The sequence below is a fragment of the Chiloscyllium punctatum genome, chromosome 18 (genome assembly GCF_047496795.1).
Source record: "Chiloscyllium punctatum isolate Juve2018m chromosome 18, sChiPun1.3, whole genome shotgun sequence".
NCBI classification, from domain to species: domain Eukaryota; kingdom Metazoa; phylum Chordata; class Chondrichthyes; order Orectolobiformes; family Hemiscylliidae; genus Chiloscyllium; species Chiloscyllium punctatum.
In genome coordinates, this window is record NC_092756.1 from 94,457,244 (window position 1) to 94,473,058 (window position 15,815).

The following is a 15,815-nucleotide window of genomic DNA, read 5'->3' on the forward strand; positions in this document are numbered from 1 at the left end:
TGTGTGTTCTTATAGAGTGGGCATTGCTGTGTGCTCCCACAGGATGGACAGTGCTGTGTGTTCCCATAGGGTGCGTAGTGCCGTGTGTTCATATAGGGTGGACAGTGCTGTGTGTTCCTATAGGGCGGACAGTGCTGTGTGTTCTTATAGAGTGGACATTGCTGTGTGCTCCCACAGGATGGACAGTGCTGTGTGTTCCCATAGGGTGGACATTGCTGTGTGTTCCCGTAGGGTGGACAGTGCTGTGTGTTCCCACAGGGTGGACAGTGCTGTGTGTTCCTATAGGGTGCATAGTGCTCTGTGTTCCTATAGGGTGGACAGTGCTGTGTGTTCTTATAGAGTGGACATTGCTGTGTGCTCCCACAGGATGGACAGTGCTGTGTGTTCCCATAGGGTGCACAGTGCTGTGTGTTCACACAGGGTGGACAGTGCTGTGTGTTCCTATAGGGTGGACAGTGCTGTGTGTTCCTATGGAGTGGACATTGATGTGTGTTCCCATAGGGTGGACAGTGCTGTGTGTTCCTATAGGGTGCACAGTGCTGTGTCCTCTCATACAGTGGACAGTGCTGTGTGTTCCCATAGGGTGGACAGTGCTGTGTGTTCCTATAGGGTGGACATTTCTGTGTGCTCCCATAGGGTGGACTGTGCTGTGTGTTTCTATAGGGTGGACTGTGCTGTGTATACCCATACGGCGGACAGTGCTGTGTGCTCCTATAGAGTGGACATTGCTGTGTGTTCCCATAGGGTAGACAGTGCTGTGTGTTTCCATTGGGCGGACAGTGCTGTGTGTTCCTATAGGGTGGACGGTGCTGTGTGTTCCGATATGGTGGATAGTGCTGTGTGTTCCCATAGCGTGAACAATGCTGTGTGTTCCCATAGGGTGCACTGTGCTGTGTGTTTCTATAGGGCGGACAGTGCTGTGTGTTCTTGTAGAGTGGACATAGCTGTGTGCTCCCACAGGATGGACATTGCTGTGTGTTCCTATAGGGTGGACAGTGTTGTGTGTTCCCATAGGGTGGACCGTGCTGTGTGTTCCTATAGGGCGGACAGTGCTGTGTGTTCTTGTAGAGTTGGACATTGCTGTGTGCTCCCACAGGATGGAAGTGCTGTGTGTTCCTATAGGGTGGACAGTGTTGTGTGTTCCTATAGGGTGGACATTGCTGTGTGTTCTTGTAGAGTGGACATTGCTGTGTGCTCCCACATGATGGACAGTGCTGTGTATTCCTATAGATCAGACAGTGCTGTGTGTTCCCAAAGGGTGGACGGTGCTGTGTGTTCCTATAGAGCAAACAGTTCTGTGTGTTCCGATAGGGTGGACAGTGCTGTGTGTTCTTATAGGATGGACAGTACTGTGTGTTCTTATAGAGTGGACAGTGCTGTGTGCTACAACAGGGTGGACGGTGCTGTGTGTTCCTGTAGGGTGGACAGTGCTGTGTGTTCCCCATAGGATGGACAGTGCTGTATGCTCCCCATAGGGTGGACAGTGCTGTGTGCTCCCATAGAGTGGACATTGCTGTGTGTTCCTATAGGGTGGACATTGCTGTGTGTTTTCACAGGGTGGACAATGCTGTGTGTTCCTATAGAACAGACAGTGCTGTGTGTTGCCATAGGGTGGACAGTGCTGTGTGTTCCCATAGGGTGGACATTGCTGTGTGTTCCTATAGGGTGGACATTGCTGTGTGTTCCCCATAGGGTGGACAGTGCTGTGTGCTCCCATAGAGTGGACATTCCTGTGTGTTCCTATAGGGTGGACATTGCTGTGTGTTCTCACAGGGTGGACAATGCTGTGTGTTCCTATAGAACAGACAGTGCTGTGTGTTGCCATAGGGTGGACAGTGCTGTGTGTTCCCATAGGGTGGACATTGCTATGTATTCCTATAGAGCAGACAGTGCAGTGGGTTCCCATAGGGTGGACAGTGCTGTGTGTTCCTATAGAGCAGACAGTGCCGTGAGTTCCTATAGGGTGGACAGTGCTGTGTGTTCCTATGGACTGGACATTTCTGTGTGCTCCCATAGGGTGGACTGTGCTGTGTGTTTCTATAGGGTGGACTGTGCTGTGTATACCCATACGGCGGACAGTGCTGTGTGTTCCTAGAGGGTGGACATTGCTATCTGCTCCCACAGGGTGGACATTGCTGTGTGTTCCTATAGAGTGGACATTGCTGTGTGTTCCCATAGGGTGGACAGTGCTGTGTGCTCCCATAGAGTGGACATTGCTGTGTGTTCCTATAGGGTGGACAGTGCTGTGTGTTCTCACAGGGTGGACAATGCTGTGTGTTCCTATAGAACAGACAGTGCTGTGTGTTGCCAAAGGGTGGACAGTGCTGTGTGTTCCCATAGGGTGGACATTGCTATGTATTCCTATAGAGCAGAGAGTGCAGTGGGTTCCCATAGGGTGGAAAGTGCTGTGTGTTCCTATAGAGCAGACAGTGCTGTGAGTTCCTATAGGGTGGACAGTGCTGTGTGTTCCTATGGACTGGACATTGCTGTGTGTTCCTATAGGGTGGACATTGCTGTGTGTTCCCATAGCGTGGACGGTGCTGTTTGTTTCCAATCGGGTGCACAGTGCAGTGTGTTCCTATAGTGCGGACAGTGCTGTGTGTTCTTGTAGAGTGGACATTGCTGTGTGCTCCCACAGGATGGGCATTGCTGTGTGCTCCCACAGGATGGACATTGCTGTGTGTTCCTATAGGGTGGACATTGCTGTGTGTCCCTATGGGGCGGACAGTGCTGTGTGTTCTTGTAGAGTGGACATTTCTGTGTTCTCCCACAGGATGGACAGTGCAGTGTGTTCCTGTAGGGTGGACGGTGCTGTGTGTTCCTATAGAGTGGACATTGCTGTGTGTTCCTATAGGGTGGACACAGCGGGCAGGTGGTCCCAGAACACTTTTGTAGCCGCTGCGAGCGTGTGAGGGGTTTGTTTCAATCACGCCCCCTGTACTCGGTCTCAGTTCACTTGCAAAGGAGGCAGAGGGAGAGAAAGAAATTGTCAGCTTAACCATCTCAGTGCCCGAGGTGAAACTCACTCCAGGACTGACTCGACTCATTTTAAACTTCAAATTTCTCAAACTGTTTAAAACACCCTTCCCCACCCACCAAAGTATTTCTTTAGAAACTGCCTCCAAAATTGTAACCTCTGGTGATTTCTCACAACCTTTCCCCCCTCCCGGTGTCCCTGAAGATGATAGGAATCAAATGGAATTAAGTGAGTTTTTTTTCCCTGCTTTTGAAAGGGGCGCGGATTTGGAAGACACGTCACCAGCTGAAAGAGACTCTCACTTTCTCTCGCTTTGCTGCCTCTTTCTATTTGCAATTTTGTTTTGGGGAGGTGGGGGCGGAGATGTGTTGGATTTGTAAGAAGGAGTTGTGAGGGGAAAGCAGCCCCCTCCCGCCCCCCCCCCCCCCATCATCTACACCACCTTTCAAAACAAAAAAAAACCCCACACAAGTTGCAAATTCTTCTCCAGTGTTAGAAGCACAGAGTTGTGGGGGGTGTCGGCGTGTCCCCCTGTGTGAAGGATGCATTGGTGGCTGTGGTCCGCAGCGTTTCGACCAGACTCGATTCGACTTCACAGCCGTGGACATGGAACACCTCGGCCACTTCACCCCACAGGACTAACAGAGCAATCGGATCGATTCTAATCGACTCGTTTGAGATTCAGGACTCCGAGGAAGCTCGACGCTAAAGCGAGTCTGTATTTTCTATCTGATATACACATCCAAAAGCCAAGCCTCGTTTGCTGTTAGAACAACTCCCAGACGGTAAGAATTAATGTGTGTGTTATTTTAATAATACATAAACACACGTGAACTAGCTGAGTGCCTGTCTGCCCTATCCCTTAATGATACTGAAAACTGATAACTTTATGAATAAGGGATGACTGCATTAATTTAATTGCGTTTTCCTTTTTGAAAAAAAAACTACACGGGGTTGTTACAAAGGACATTAATACTTGCACAGTCGTGGGATGGAACGTCTCAATGTATGAGAGCTTTTTAATGGTTCTGCATTATACATTATCCCAGCTCTGGGTCACATAGTCTATACAGTATTCCCATTTTATAAACCTCACGGATCCTACTGTCTCACGACAGCTCTCTCCCTTCCCCAACCCCTCTTTAATTTTTTTTAAACTGTAAAGCTCATCTATAATACATATTCTTTCTAAAACTCTCCCAACTTAAATGAGAACGAGAAAGTATCTGATGTACAGCGAATTTGTCTTAATCATATCAAACCTATTTTCCCAGCAAAAATGCAGAAATCTTGAAATAATATTGGTTAAAATCTAGTTGATAAATTTTATTAATGAAGACTTAATAATGGGAGTGGGTAACTATTTGTCTTTAACCACTGGTCAATAGTTTTTTTTCTTCCCCATCCCCCTCCATTTAACTATTGAAAAAAAACAAAAAAAAATCCTGCTATTTGATGTTCCCCCCCTTTTAAGTTGCTTGATTCTGAAACTGATCCCTGGCGGAGTCACGAGTTATAAAGATTTTATAGCGAAACGTGAGTCGGCCTGTCATTCCCCTTCCCAAGCTCAGTTTGAGAGACTCCCACCTTTTGTAGGGACACCGTTCCTGTTCAGAAGGACTGTGTTTGTTGGAAACATGCACTGGAAACGGAGGCTACCATTCCTTACACCTCCCAGGGATGTTATGAAGGGAAAGTTACTTTGAGAGAGAGAGAGAGAGGTCAGTTCGTCGCCCGTTCCTTCAGTCAGACAAGACTCAGGTACAGCCAGGCAGTTTGTAAGGTTGTACCAAACGCCGTTTTTAAAAATGGATTCTTAAATTTGTGGGTTGTTCCCAGTGTTCGCTGAAATGTAGCTTTTCATCTGGGAGCAGGCAACAGTTTGCTGTTTACAGATGTCTCGGGGTTGGTCTAAATGCTTTCACCTTTTAATTGCATCGTTTCTGGGAGGCATGGAGCAGTGTTGTGTGTGAAGGAGCCTCTCCTCCCTCCTGAGCTTTCTGAACGAAAGCTGTAGAAGCGCCTTTGGGACTCTGCTGTTCAGCACCTGCTTACCCAGGGTCTCACGCTTCGGACGTGTCCCCTCTGATGTCTCAGTTAGAATGTGTGGATCCAAACGCTGCCTGGTTTTGCACAAGGTATGGTTTGCAATTTCTCCCTCTCTCTTGTCTGTCTCTGTTTCTCAAGACTGTGAAAACGTGCAGGCCAGTTAAGTGAGCAGCAGCCATCCTCAGTTTGTGAGATGGACTGAGTTCTGGGGCAGTTTGAAAAAAAACTTACTCACAAGTGATAGAGGCGTTTTAAAGGACTGAGAACAAAAAATGCTGGAGATCGCACCCATGGATGCTGCCTGACTCGTTGTGATCTCCAACATTTTTTGTTTTCAGTTCAGATTCCAGGATCGGCAGTAATTTGCTCCTACAAGAGTTTCAGTAGGATTTGCACAGCTGTCCGAGGTGTGGTTCTAAGGAGAAAAGAACATTCTGGATGGGGTCAAATCTGCTTCAGAGTTTGCCCTCAACCTTTCTGCCTGTCTGTATCCCAGACTGCAAGCAAAGGAACTTGCATTTACATAGTGCCTTTTGTGGCCTCAGGACCACCCAATGAGCTTTGCAGCCAATGAAGGGCTTACTTTTGAAGCAGAGTTGGCAGTTTGCAATGCAGGAAGCACAGCCATCAGTTTGTGCACCGCAAGGTCCCACATTATGTTTTCATGAGCAGAAGGTCTGTTGTCTCTAATGACACAGGTTATACACCCCAGCTTTCATTTGCTCTTTCAAATAGTGCTGCAGGTTCTTTTAAGTCCAGCGGAGAGAGTTAGCCCCTCATCCAGACCAAAGTGCCTCTGACAATGCAGCACTCCTGCAGCGCTGCACCGGAAGGTCTGCCTGTGCTATGGATTCAAGCCTTTAGCTTCATTCTGCCTGTGTTTGGTGCAGAACTCTAGGTCAAGTAGTGTTCATTGCTGGTCAGGGAGCTTTCTTTCTGTGCTTTTAGAAAGCCACCCCCCAGCTGATTGGTAAAAACTGTTGGTGTGATATTATTTTATTTTAAAGCAGTTTGGGGACTTTTCATGGCAGGATTTCAGTTTGGAAAAGCAGCCATTTGGTCTCCTGAGATATCAAGCTGCTTACTCACAGGGAAATATTATCCTAATAATGGGCCATTTCTAATGAGGTGCATGTTAAGCAGCATCAGAACATTGAGTTGGAATTGCATTCCCACAGACAATGAGACAGGAGAAGCTTTGAGATCCCACATTGGTTAAGGGGTCATGACTTGTGGAGTTTATGCTTCCTCCAATTTGGACAGAGTTGAATGAACTGTGTGCTGTCCGGTGATTGAAGAGAGAACATGCTGCCTCCTTTGTGAGCTGCTGATAGACCACTATCAAAACCCAGGCACCGCAAGGTCCCACCGAACGGCAGTGCAATTGAGTGGATTATTTTATTATCTTTTCAAAGCTTATTTTGCCGGGCATTGCCAGCATTTTGTCACCCATCCCTAATTCCCCTCGAGTTGAGTGGCTCGCTCAACTTTTTCAGGGGGCAGTTCAGAGACACTTATGTTGCTGTGGGTCTGGACACCCATGTAGGCCAGACCAGGTAAGGACTGTGGATTTCCTTCCCCAAAGGACATGAATGAACCAGATGGATTTTTTAGTAATCATCAATGATAGTTATCATGGTCACAATTACTGAGATTAGCTTCCAATTCCAGATGTAATAATGGAATTGAATTCCACCAGCTACAGCAATGGATTTGAATTTGTTACCTGTCCACTGGTTGAGCAGGGTATTATTTTCAGTGGGGCTCATGAGATTCCCCAATATTTTTAGTAAAAATATTCTCAACAACTTCTAGTCTCCTCTTCCACTTCCTTCCTCAAAGCATTGGGTTGGTTCAAGGTAGCTGCTTCCTCCCATCCCAATGGTAACCATGACAACCATCATCAGTTGTTATAAAAACCCATCTGGTTCACTTTCGCTCTTTTAAGGAGCAAAATCTTCAGTCCTTGCATGGTTTCACCCGTGTGTTTATCCAAACCCACAACAATGCAGTTATCCCATAGCTCTCCTCTGAAATATCCCCCTTGTATCATTCGATTCATGGGCATTTAGGAATGGACACACAGTCCCATCTCCCACAAAAGAATAAAAAAAAGCTCCCTGGAATGTCGGAGGCTGAGGGGGTAACCTTATAGACGTTTATAAAATCATGAGGGGCACTGGTAGGGTGAATAGCCCTGAGGTGGGGGAGTTCATAATGAGAGGGCATAGATTTAAGGTGAGAGGAGAAAGATATAAAAGGGACCTATGGGGCAACTTCTTCACGCAGAGGATGGTGCGTGTACAGAATGAGCTGCCAGGGGAAGTGGTGGAGGCTGGTACAATTACAACATTTAAAAGGCATCTGGATGGGTGCATGAATAGGAAGGGTTGAGAGGGATATGGACCAAATGCAGGCAAATGGAACTAGATTAATTTAGGATATCTGGTGGGCATGGAAAGTTGGGCCGAAGGGTCTGTTTCTGTACTGTGCATTTTTATGACTCCTTCAATATGCACTATTCAGTAAGAATTATCAGATAGCAATTAGAGAAACCAAGCCTGACTGATTTGCCATATCTCTAATTGATGGGTGTTGAGTGTGATTTACACACATTGTCTACATTAACTTGTTCTGAGATGTTATTACACACCTCTGGAGAATTTGAGCTTTGAACCTGGGTCAGAGGTAGAGTTATTACCACGCACCAAATGAATCTGTCTCACATCTGATTCGTATTCTGCTTCAGCTCAGATCTGTCATAGAGATGTACAGCATGGAAACAGACCATCCAATCCAACTCATCCATGTCAACCAGAAGTCCTAAATTAACCTACTCCCATTTGCCAGCATTTGGCCCATATCCCCGTAAACCCTTCCTAATCATATACCCATCCAGATACCTTTTAAATGTTGTAATTGTACCAGCCTCCACCACTTCCTCTGGCAGCTCATTCCAAACATACACCTCCTGCTGCATAAAAAAGGTGCCCCTTAATTCCCATGTAAATCTTCCCCTCTCACCTTGAACCTGTACCCTCTAAATTTGGACACACCACCCTGGGGGAAGACCTTGGCTATTCACCCTATCCATGCCCCTCACGATTCTGTAAGGTCACCCCTCAGACTCTGATACTCCAGGGAAAATATTCAGTCTATTCCCAAACTATTCAGTCTCTCCCTATAGATCGAATCTTCCAACATTCTTGTAAATCTTTTCTGAACGATTTCCAGTTTAACCTCTTTCCCATAGCAGGGAGACCAGAACAGTATTCCAAAAGTGGCCTAACCAATCTCCTGTACAGCTGTGCCATGACATCCCAACTCCTATACTCCATGCACTGAGCGATGAAGGCAACTCAGCCCAATCCTGAGCCATTGCGCTACTCGAGTAAATAATGACAAAGACATGAAACAGTAATAGCTTGAGCCATTTGAACAGTAGTAAGTGGAATGATGTGGTATACATTGGGTTCATGAAGAAGAGACTTTATATGAGATCATCTTCCATAGGAGTACTACACGGTTAGAAATGCTGTCCCCTCATTTAGAAATGTTAACTGAAGCCACACCTGACCTTTTGCAGCTTGTGAAAGATCCCATGGCCATTATGTTTGAAGTTGGACATGGAAGTTTTCTCTCTGCTCATGCAGACTGATTGAGCTGTTCCCTCAGTGCCGTTTGTAGGAGCTTGCTGTGTACAAATTGGCTGCCTCGTTCTCTCTAATCCAACACCACACTTTGACAGTATTTCATTGGCTGGAGAACACCCTGTAACAATGAAAGGCAAGATATATACATAAATCCTTATTTCAGTCCAAGAATATTTGTAGCTAGTACTTGGGTTAGAAAAATTAGGTTTATTGGACAATAGTTTGGAGTACTGTCAGACTTGTACTGGAATGACGGGCTTGGTGAATCCACTCAGAACTTCATTCATAACCACATTAACCACTCTGATACTTGCTTGTGTTGTGACATATAAGTTGTATGAGTGGGAATATTATGTTGATCAAATGTTGTGGTTACAATTATAAGATAACTGCTTTAAAACACTTCATTGGTATAATGCCATCAACAAGTTTAATAATCCCTTACCAAAGGCGAAGGTCATGCTTAGGTCCTGTAGTATCGAACTTTGTCAGCCCTGGGGATAAAGTGGCTTTATGAGAGAACGAGGTCCAGTTTCAATAGAATACTGGGCCTTTGGATAATTTGTAAGGAGGAGTCGCACAAATTTTGTATGCATTCCTTTGCCTGTAAGACTTTGAAAGTTAATCTGACCGAGGAGTTGAAGAAAGATGCAACAGGTGGATACAGAGAAACGATTTCCTCTGAGTCATACAATCCCCACAGTTGTGGAAGCTGGCCATTTGGCCTATCGAGTCCACACTTACCCCCCAGAAAGCATTCCACCCAGACCCACTCCCACACTCTATCCCCTGTAACTTGGCATTCCCCATAGCTAATCTGCCTAGCCTGCACATCCCTGGACACTATGGGCAATTTAGCATGGCCAATTCACCCTAACCTGCACATCTTTTGGACTGTGGGAGAAATCAGAGCACCCAGAGGAAACCCACACAGACATGGGGAGAACGAACAAATTCCTCTCAGACAGTCGCCTGAGGGTAAAACCGAACCCAGGTCACCTGGTGCTGTGAGGCAGCAGTGCTAACCATGAGAAAGTCCAGAACTGAGATGGGCGGGTGGAGGGTCTGTGAAGGTGGGGAGAGGTTTTGGTGGGGGGGCAGGGGGAGTCAAGGGGTGAAAGGAGCCACAACCTTAGAACGAGCTAAAATCAGGAAGAGTACTTGCACAGATTGGGGCAGTGAAAATCTGCAACTCTCTCCCAAAAAGACTAGGTGTTGGGGATGAAGTGAAACTTTAAAGATGGAAGTTTTTGTTGAGTTGAGGATGTGGATGAAGGGGAGTAAATAGGCCTGAGATATAGATCAGACATGCTCCAATTGGCAGAACAAGGTTGAAAGGTGGAACTCTCTTGGAGGTTACATTTTTGGTTTAGCAAACGCATTGTCTCATCCCTTCACCACGGCTTGATTTAGTTTGTCATGCATGTGACAATTGATATATGAACATGCAAAGCAGGAGGGCAATTTGACCCCTCCAGCCTGTTCCTCCATTCAATACAATCATGGCTGATCTCATCTCAATCTCATCCACTTTCCTGCCTACTCCTCAATACACTTTGAGTGCCTTGTTGGTCAAGAATCTACTTACCTCCACCTTAAAAGTATTCAATCACCCCAATGTCACTGCTCCCTGGGGAAGGGAGTTATAAAGACTCTCAGTCCCCAACAGAAAATAATTCTCTTCATCCTCGTATGTAAATGGAAGACCCATTATTTTAAACTTCCCTAGTTCCCGTCTCTCCCCAATAGGAGAATCGGCCCCAAATCATCCTTGTGGTCTGTTTTCATGCAAAGTTCCCCTGGCCTCATGGTGAATCAGTGACTGGTACCAGGAGTAATACAGAGCCAGAGCAGTGAAGGCACAAAAACAGAAATAAAATCTGGAATAACTGTGGAAATCAGATACAAAAACAGAAGTTGCTGGAAAAGCTCAGCAGATCTGGCAGCATCAGTGGAGATAAAAATAGACTTAACGTTTTGAGTCCTTCTTCAGAAAGTGGGTTTCCGCAGCAATTTATGTTTTAGTTTCAGATTTCCACAGCATCCGCACTTTGTTCTTTTATCAGGAAGATGCCAGGCCCCGATCCCAGTTTCTGTTCCCTGCGTCTGTGCTGACTTAATTGGACTTTTAGCTGCTGGAGTGGGGCACAGTTCCCCTCCATGTCCTGAGGCTGCATGTTGTGGCTCAGCTGTGAGTGTTTCTGCTCTTGATCATGTCTAAATTGCCCTAAAATGTCTGGTTGCAATAACAACAACAAGTAGCATTTATATAGCCCTTTTAGTACAGCAGAACAAATGCGCCATGGTGGTGGAATGTTCCGATTCATTCAAGGAATTGAGTTGCTGTGGTAACATGCATATTTTACCTGCTTGTTGCAGCATGGTGCCTCGGATAGTCATAGAGTCATCAAGATATACAGCATAGAAACAGACCCTTTCATTCGTGTAGAAGCTTGAAAGTTATCTCCGTCATGTGGCTGACCAGAAAACTCACCCACTCTTACTGCCTGCCATAAGTATTTGAAGGTTAATATTTCACCAGTTTGGCCACATTATTGATACACCTTCTTTGACCATCACATCCTAGTGTGGGAGTTGAACATGGATCTTCTAGTTCAGAAGTAGGGAACACACCTTACTAGACTGCGGAATCATCAAAGTAAGTGTGCAATCAAACTTAGAATCCCTATAGTGTGGAAGCTGGCCATCAGCCCATTGAGTCCACACTGACCCTCCAAACAGCATCCAACCCAGACTCACCCCAACCCTGTAACCCTGCACTTCCCAAGGCTAATCCACCTAGCCTGGACACTATGGGCAATTTAGCCCATTTCCACTTAACATGTACACATCTTTGGACTGTGGGAGGAAACTAAAGCACCCAGAGTAAACCCACACAGACACAGGGAGAATGTGCAAACTCCACACAGACTGAAGGGTGGAATTGAGTCCAAGTCCCTGGCACAATGAGACAGCTGAGCCACTTATGATGTTAGGGCCCAGTGGCTGGAGAGCTCAGTCAATGTGGGTAGATTTTAAGGAGCATTGTCAAAGAAAGATAGAGAGATTTTAGGGAGGGAAGTCCAGAGTTTGGACCAAGCAGCTGAAAACCACTGGTGAAGGAAGTTGAAACTGGAGTTGCTCAAGAGGCCAGGAATGCTGGGATTTCCTGAGAGTTACAGAGCTGGAGGAGGTAACCGAGAAAAGGAAAGGGACAAATGCTCATGGAGAGAATGGGAAGGCATCTATTGTCATAAAGACACCAGCTATTGATATCAAAAATACAGAATTGGGGTATTTTCACCATTTAAAAAGTATTTTTCCATCTGTACCCCAATAGTTTTTTGAAGGGACATGAAAAATTGTGAATGCCTTATCCAAAGATTGGCAGTGAAAACATCCAAAGGCTTGCATTAGTATAGCACCCTTTCCAGTCTCAAAACATGCGTCCGAGACAATTAAGTACTTTTGAAGACTGGTCACTGTCATGATGCCAATTTGCAGATAACAAGCTGGCCACACAGCAGCCAATTTGAAGATAACAAGCTTCCATTAACTGTAATGAAATAATGACCAGATAATCTCTTAAAGATGTTAGATGACTGTTAGCTTTGAACTCTGCTGCTTTGAAATCATGCGTGAGTAAAGAGGACATAGTTGCAACACTCTATCTGAAAGACAATTTCTCTGACAGTGCAGTGCTCCCTCAGTGCTGCACAGACTGCATCAGCTTCAATAGGATTAGGAATTGGCTCTCTGGAAGAAGACAGAGGGTAGTAGTTGATGGCAAAGATTCATCTTGGAGTGCCGTCACTAGTGGTGTTCCGCAAGGATCTGTTTTGGGACCATTGCTGTTTGTCATTTTTATAAATGACCTGGAGGAAGGGTTAGAAGGTTGGGTGAGCAAGTTTGCGGATGATACGAAAGTCGGAGGAGTTGTAGACAGTGAGGAAGGATATGGCAGGTTACAGCGGGATATAGAGAAGCTGCAGAGCTGGGCAGAAAGGTGGCAAATGGAGTTCAATGTAGCTAAGTGTGAAGTGATTCACTTTGGTAAGAGTAATAAAAAGATGGATTACTGGGCTAATGGTAGACTACTTGGTAGTGTGGAAGAGCAGAGGGATCTTGGTGTCCATGTACACAGATCTCTGAAAGTTGCCACCCAGGTAAATAGTGCAGTGAAGAAGGCATATGGCGTACTGGCTTTTATTGGTAGAGGAATTGAGTTCCGGAGTCCTGAGGTCATGCTGCAGTTGTATAAGACTCTGGTGCGGCCGCTTCTGGAATATTGTGTGCAGTTTTGGTCGCCATACTATAGGAAGGATGTGGAGGCACTGGAACGGGTGCAGAGGAAGTTTACCAGGATGTTGCCTGGTATGGTAGGAAGATCCTATGAGGAAAGGCTGAGGCACTTGGGGTTGTTTTCTTTGGAGAAAAGAAGGTTTAGGGGTGATTTGATAGAGGTGTACAAGATGATTAGGGGGTTAGATAGGGTTGACAGTGAGAACCTTTTTCCGCGTATGGAGTCAGCTATTACAAGGGGGCATAGCTTTAAATTAAGGGGGGGTAGATATAGGACTGACGTTAGGGGTAGGTTCTTCACTCAGCGAGTCGTAAGATCATGGAATGCCCTGCCAGTAGCAGTAGTGGACTCTCCCTCTTTATGGGTATTTAAGCGGGCATTGGATAGGTATATGGAGGATAGTGGGTTAGTGTAGGTTAGGTGGGCTTTGATCGGCGCAACATCGAGGGCCGAAGGGCCTGTACTGCGCTGTATTGTTCTATGTTCTATGTTCTAATATTTACTCTTGGGCTGTAGAATAGGTCTTGAATCCTTTGAATCAGAAGCAAGACAGTGGTGAACACAAATGGTCTGGAAAACGCAACTGTGTTCTCTAAAGATTCAAAGCTTCTCGACTATGACTCCATTTTCAGAAAACAAAGAACTGGGGCTGCTGGAAATCTGAAATGAAAACAGCACTCAGCACGTCTGGCAGCATCTCGGGGGAGAGAAACAGAGCCAATGTTCTGGATCTGAAACGTTAACTCTGCTTTCTGAGAACTGCTGAGTCTCTCCAGCAATTGCTGGTTTTGCTTTGTGACTCATTAATGGCTGCGTTGAGAATTTTATGATTGGATTTGGTTTATTAATTTCACGTGTACCTAGGCACAGTGAAAAGTTTTGTTTTATGTGCAGTATAAGCAGATAATGACACACAAAGGTCGTAGGGTGATTGAACAGAATGAGGAATACAAAGGTACAGTTGCAGAGAAGGTGCACAAAAAGCAAAATCGACATTAGATTTGAAGTTTTGTGAAGTTCATTCAGCAGTCTAATAACAATGGGGAAGGAGCTGTTCTTGAATCTGTTGATCCCTGTGTTTAAGCTTTTATATCTTATGCCTGACAGAAGATGTTGGAAGAGATTATAACCGGGGTGTGGGGGTCTCTGTTGGCTGCCTTTCTGAGGTAGTGAGAATTTTTACATTTTAGAAATTATCAAAACAGTGGCGACAATTTCATGTTGAAGTTCTTTGACCCATCTAGCTTGGGTATCGGTTGTTCCCAATGGTGTATCTCCATTAATTCTGAATCCCATCACAGAAAGATGCCATTCGGCCCCTCAATTTAATTAGGTCATGGCTGATCTGCAGCTTAACAGCATTGACTTACCTTAGTTCTGTGACTCCTGCTATCCTTTGGTCATCTCACTTGATGGAAGCAGAGAATTATCAAAGAATTAAGATTTAATTGGTTATTAATTTGGAGGCCACCAAAGTAGCATGTGTTGTGATTTTATGTTTGAGCTTTACTTCTAACAGATTTATTTGAAAATTTTTAATCTCTCACTGTTAGTTTTATTTCTCACAGCTCTAGTTTTATCTGGGAACAGCGCAATCCTCAGGAACTGGGTTAAAGTAAAACTGAAACTAAAACTGGAAATCTTCAACAATTGTTCAATGACGTCAATGAAATGGTTGTGTTTCATAGCAGCATGGATGGATTTCAGGGTAGCTTTACAATGTTTGGCTGAGATATAGGAAGGGTTGTGAGAGCGTGTATCTTTATGCAGTGAGTGGTAATGTCCTCATCTCACTGCTTAGGAGGGTGTGTTTGCAAAGGGAAATTGGATGGCCACTGGACGGAATTAATTTTAAAAGGGCTACCAGATTAGACTGACTGGATTGCTCCTTGGAGAGCTGGCATAGCTCTGATGGGCAGAATGGCCTCCTTGCTGTTATAAAAGACTCATAATCTGATGAGTCTCTGTATACTGACAATAGATGCAGCAGCAAAGTACTGCAGGTGCTAAAAATCTGAAAGGAAAGCAGAAAATGCAGGAAATACTCAATAGGTCAGGCAGTGTCTGAGGGCAGGGAAACATAGGTAACATTTCAGGTCGTTGGGTTTTCACCAGAACTTCATCTGGCAACCAAAAACATAATTTTGTTCCTCACTCCATAGATGATGGCAGACCTGCTGAGTATTTGTAGCATCTTCTGTGTTTAAGTTGTATCCTCACTGATGCACTCCAGCTCCCTCATACTGTCAGTGAGTATCTCTTTTTCCCCCATCGCCTTCATTCTTGAGTTACTAGCTCTATCTCTACTGATGTTTATCCTGTAAGGTTGATCCAGAACTGGGTCAAAACTAATGGATTACAAGGTGTTGTAAGGGAGGAGAGAGAGGTCTGGAGAGGGAATTCTAGAACGTAGGAACAGGAGTAGGCCATCCAGCCCCTCGAGGCAGAAGTGGTTACTGCAGATGCTGGAGATCAGAGTCCAGGTTAGAGTGGTGAATTTCTGATGAAGGCCCGTTTATCCGAAACGTTGATTTTTCTGCTACTCGGATGCTGGCTGACCTGCTGTGCTTTTCCAGCACCACTCTGACCCAGTCAGCCACTCAAGCCTATTCTGCTATTCAATAAGATCATGGCTAATCTCTGGCCTGCTCCATATGTCTGCCTTTGATCCATATCCTTTGATACTTTTGATCAATAAAAATGTATCCATCTCAAATTTAAATTTTAACAATTGAATTAGCATCGGTGGCCATTTGAAGAAGAGGGTACCAAACCTCCATTACTCTTTGTGTGTCGAAGTGCTTTCTTACATCTTTCTTGACTGGTCTGGCCC

The 15,815-nt window shown here is 45.3% G+C and overlaps 1 protein-coding gene across 3 annotated transcripts in view; it reads left to right on the plus strand.

Moving 5' to 3' along the window:
* The window catches only part of LOC140489351 (neurotrophin-4-like), a 132,575-nt gene that overhangs the window by 62,283 nt on the left and 54,477 nt on the right, over nt 1–15,815 (plus strand). The window contains exon 1 of one of the 3 annotated variants that reach the window (XM_072588818.1): nt 3,015–3,762. The exons of 1 other annotated variant lie outside the window; for it this stretch is intronic. Coding sequence is in view for 1 of the 2 variants with exons in the window: in XM_072588817.1 (XP_072444918.1) it covers nt 5,080–5,115 (36 nt within the window). In the remaining variant the exon portion in view is untranslated. Of the gene's footprint in view, nt 1–3,014; nt 3,763–4,572; nt 5,116–15,815 lie in introns of those variants that run through there. One more of the 3 variants, XM_072588817.1, reaches the window with a different exon arrangement.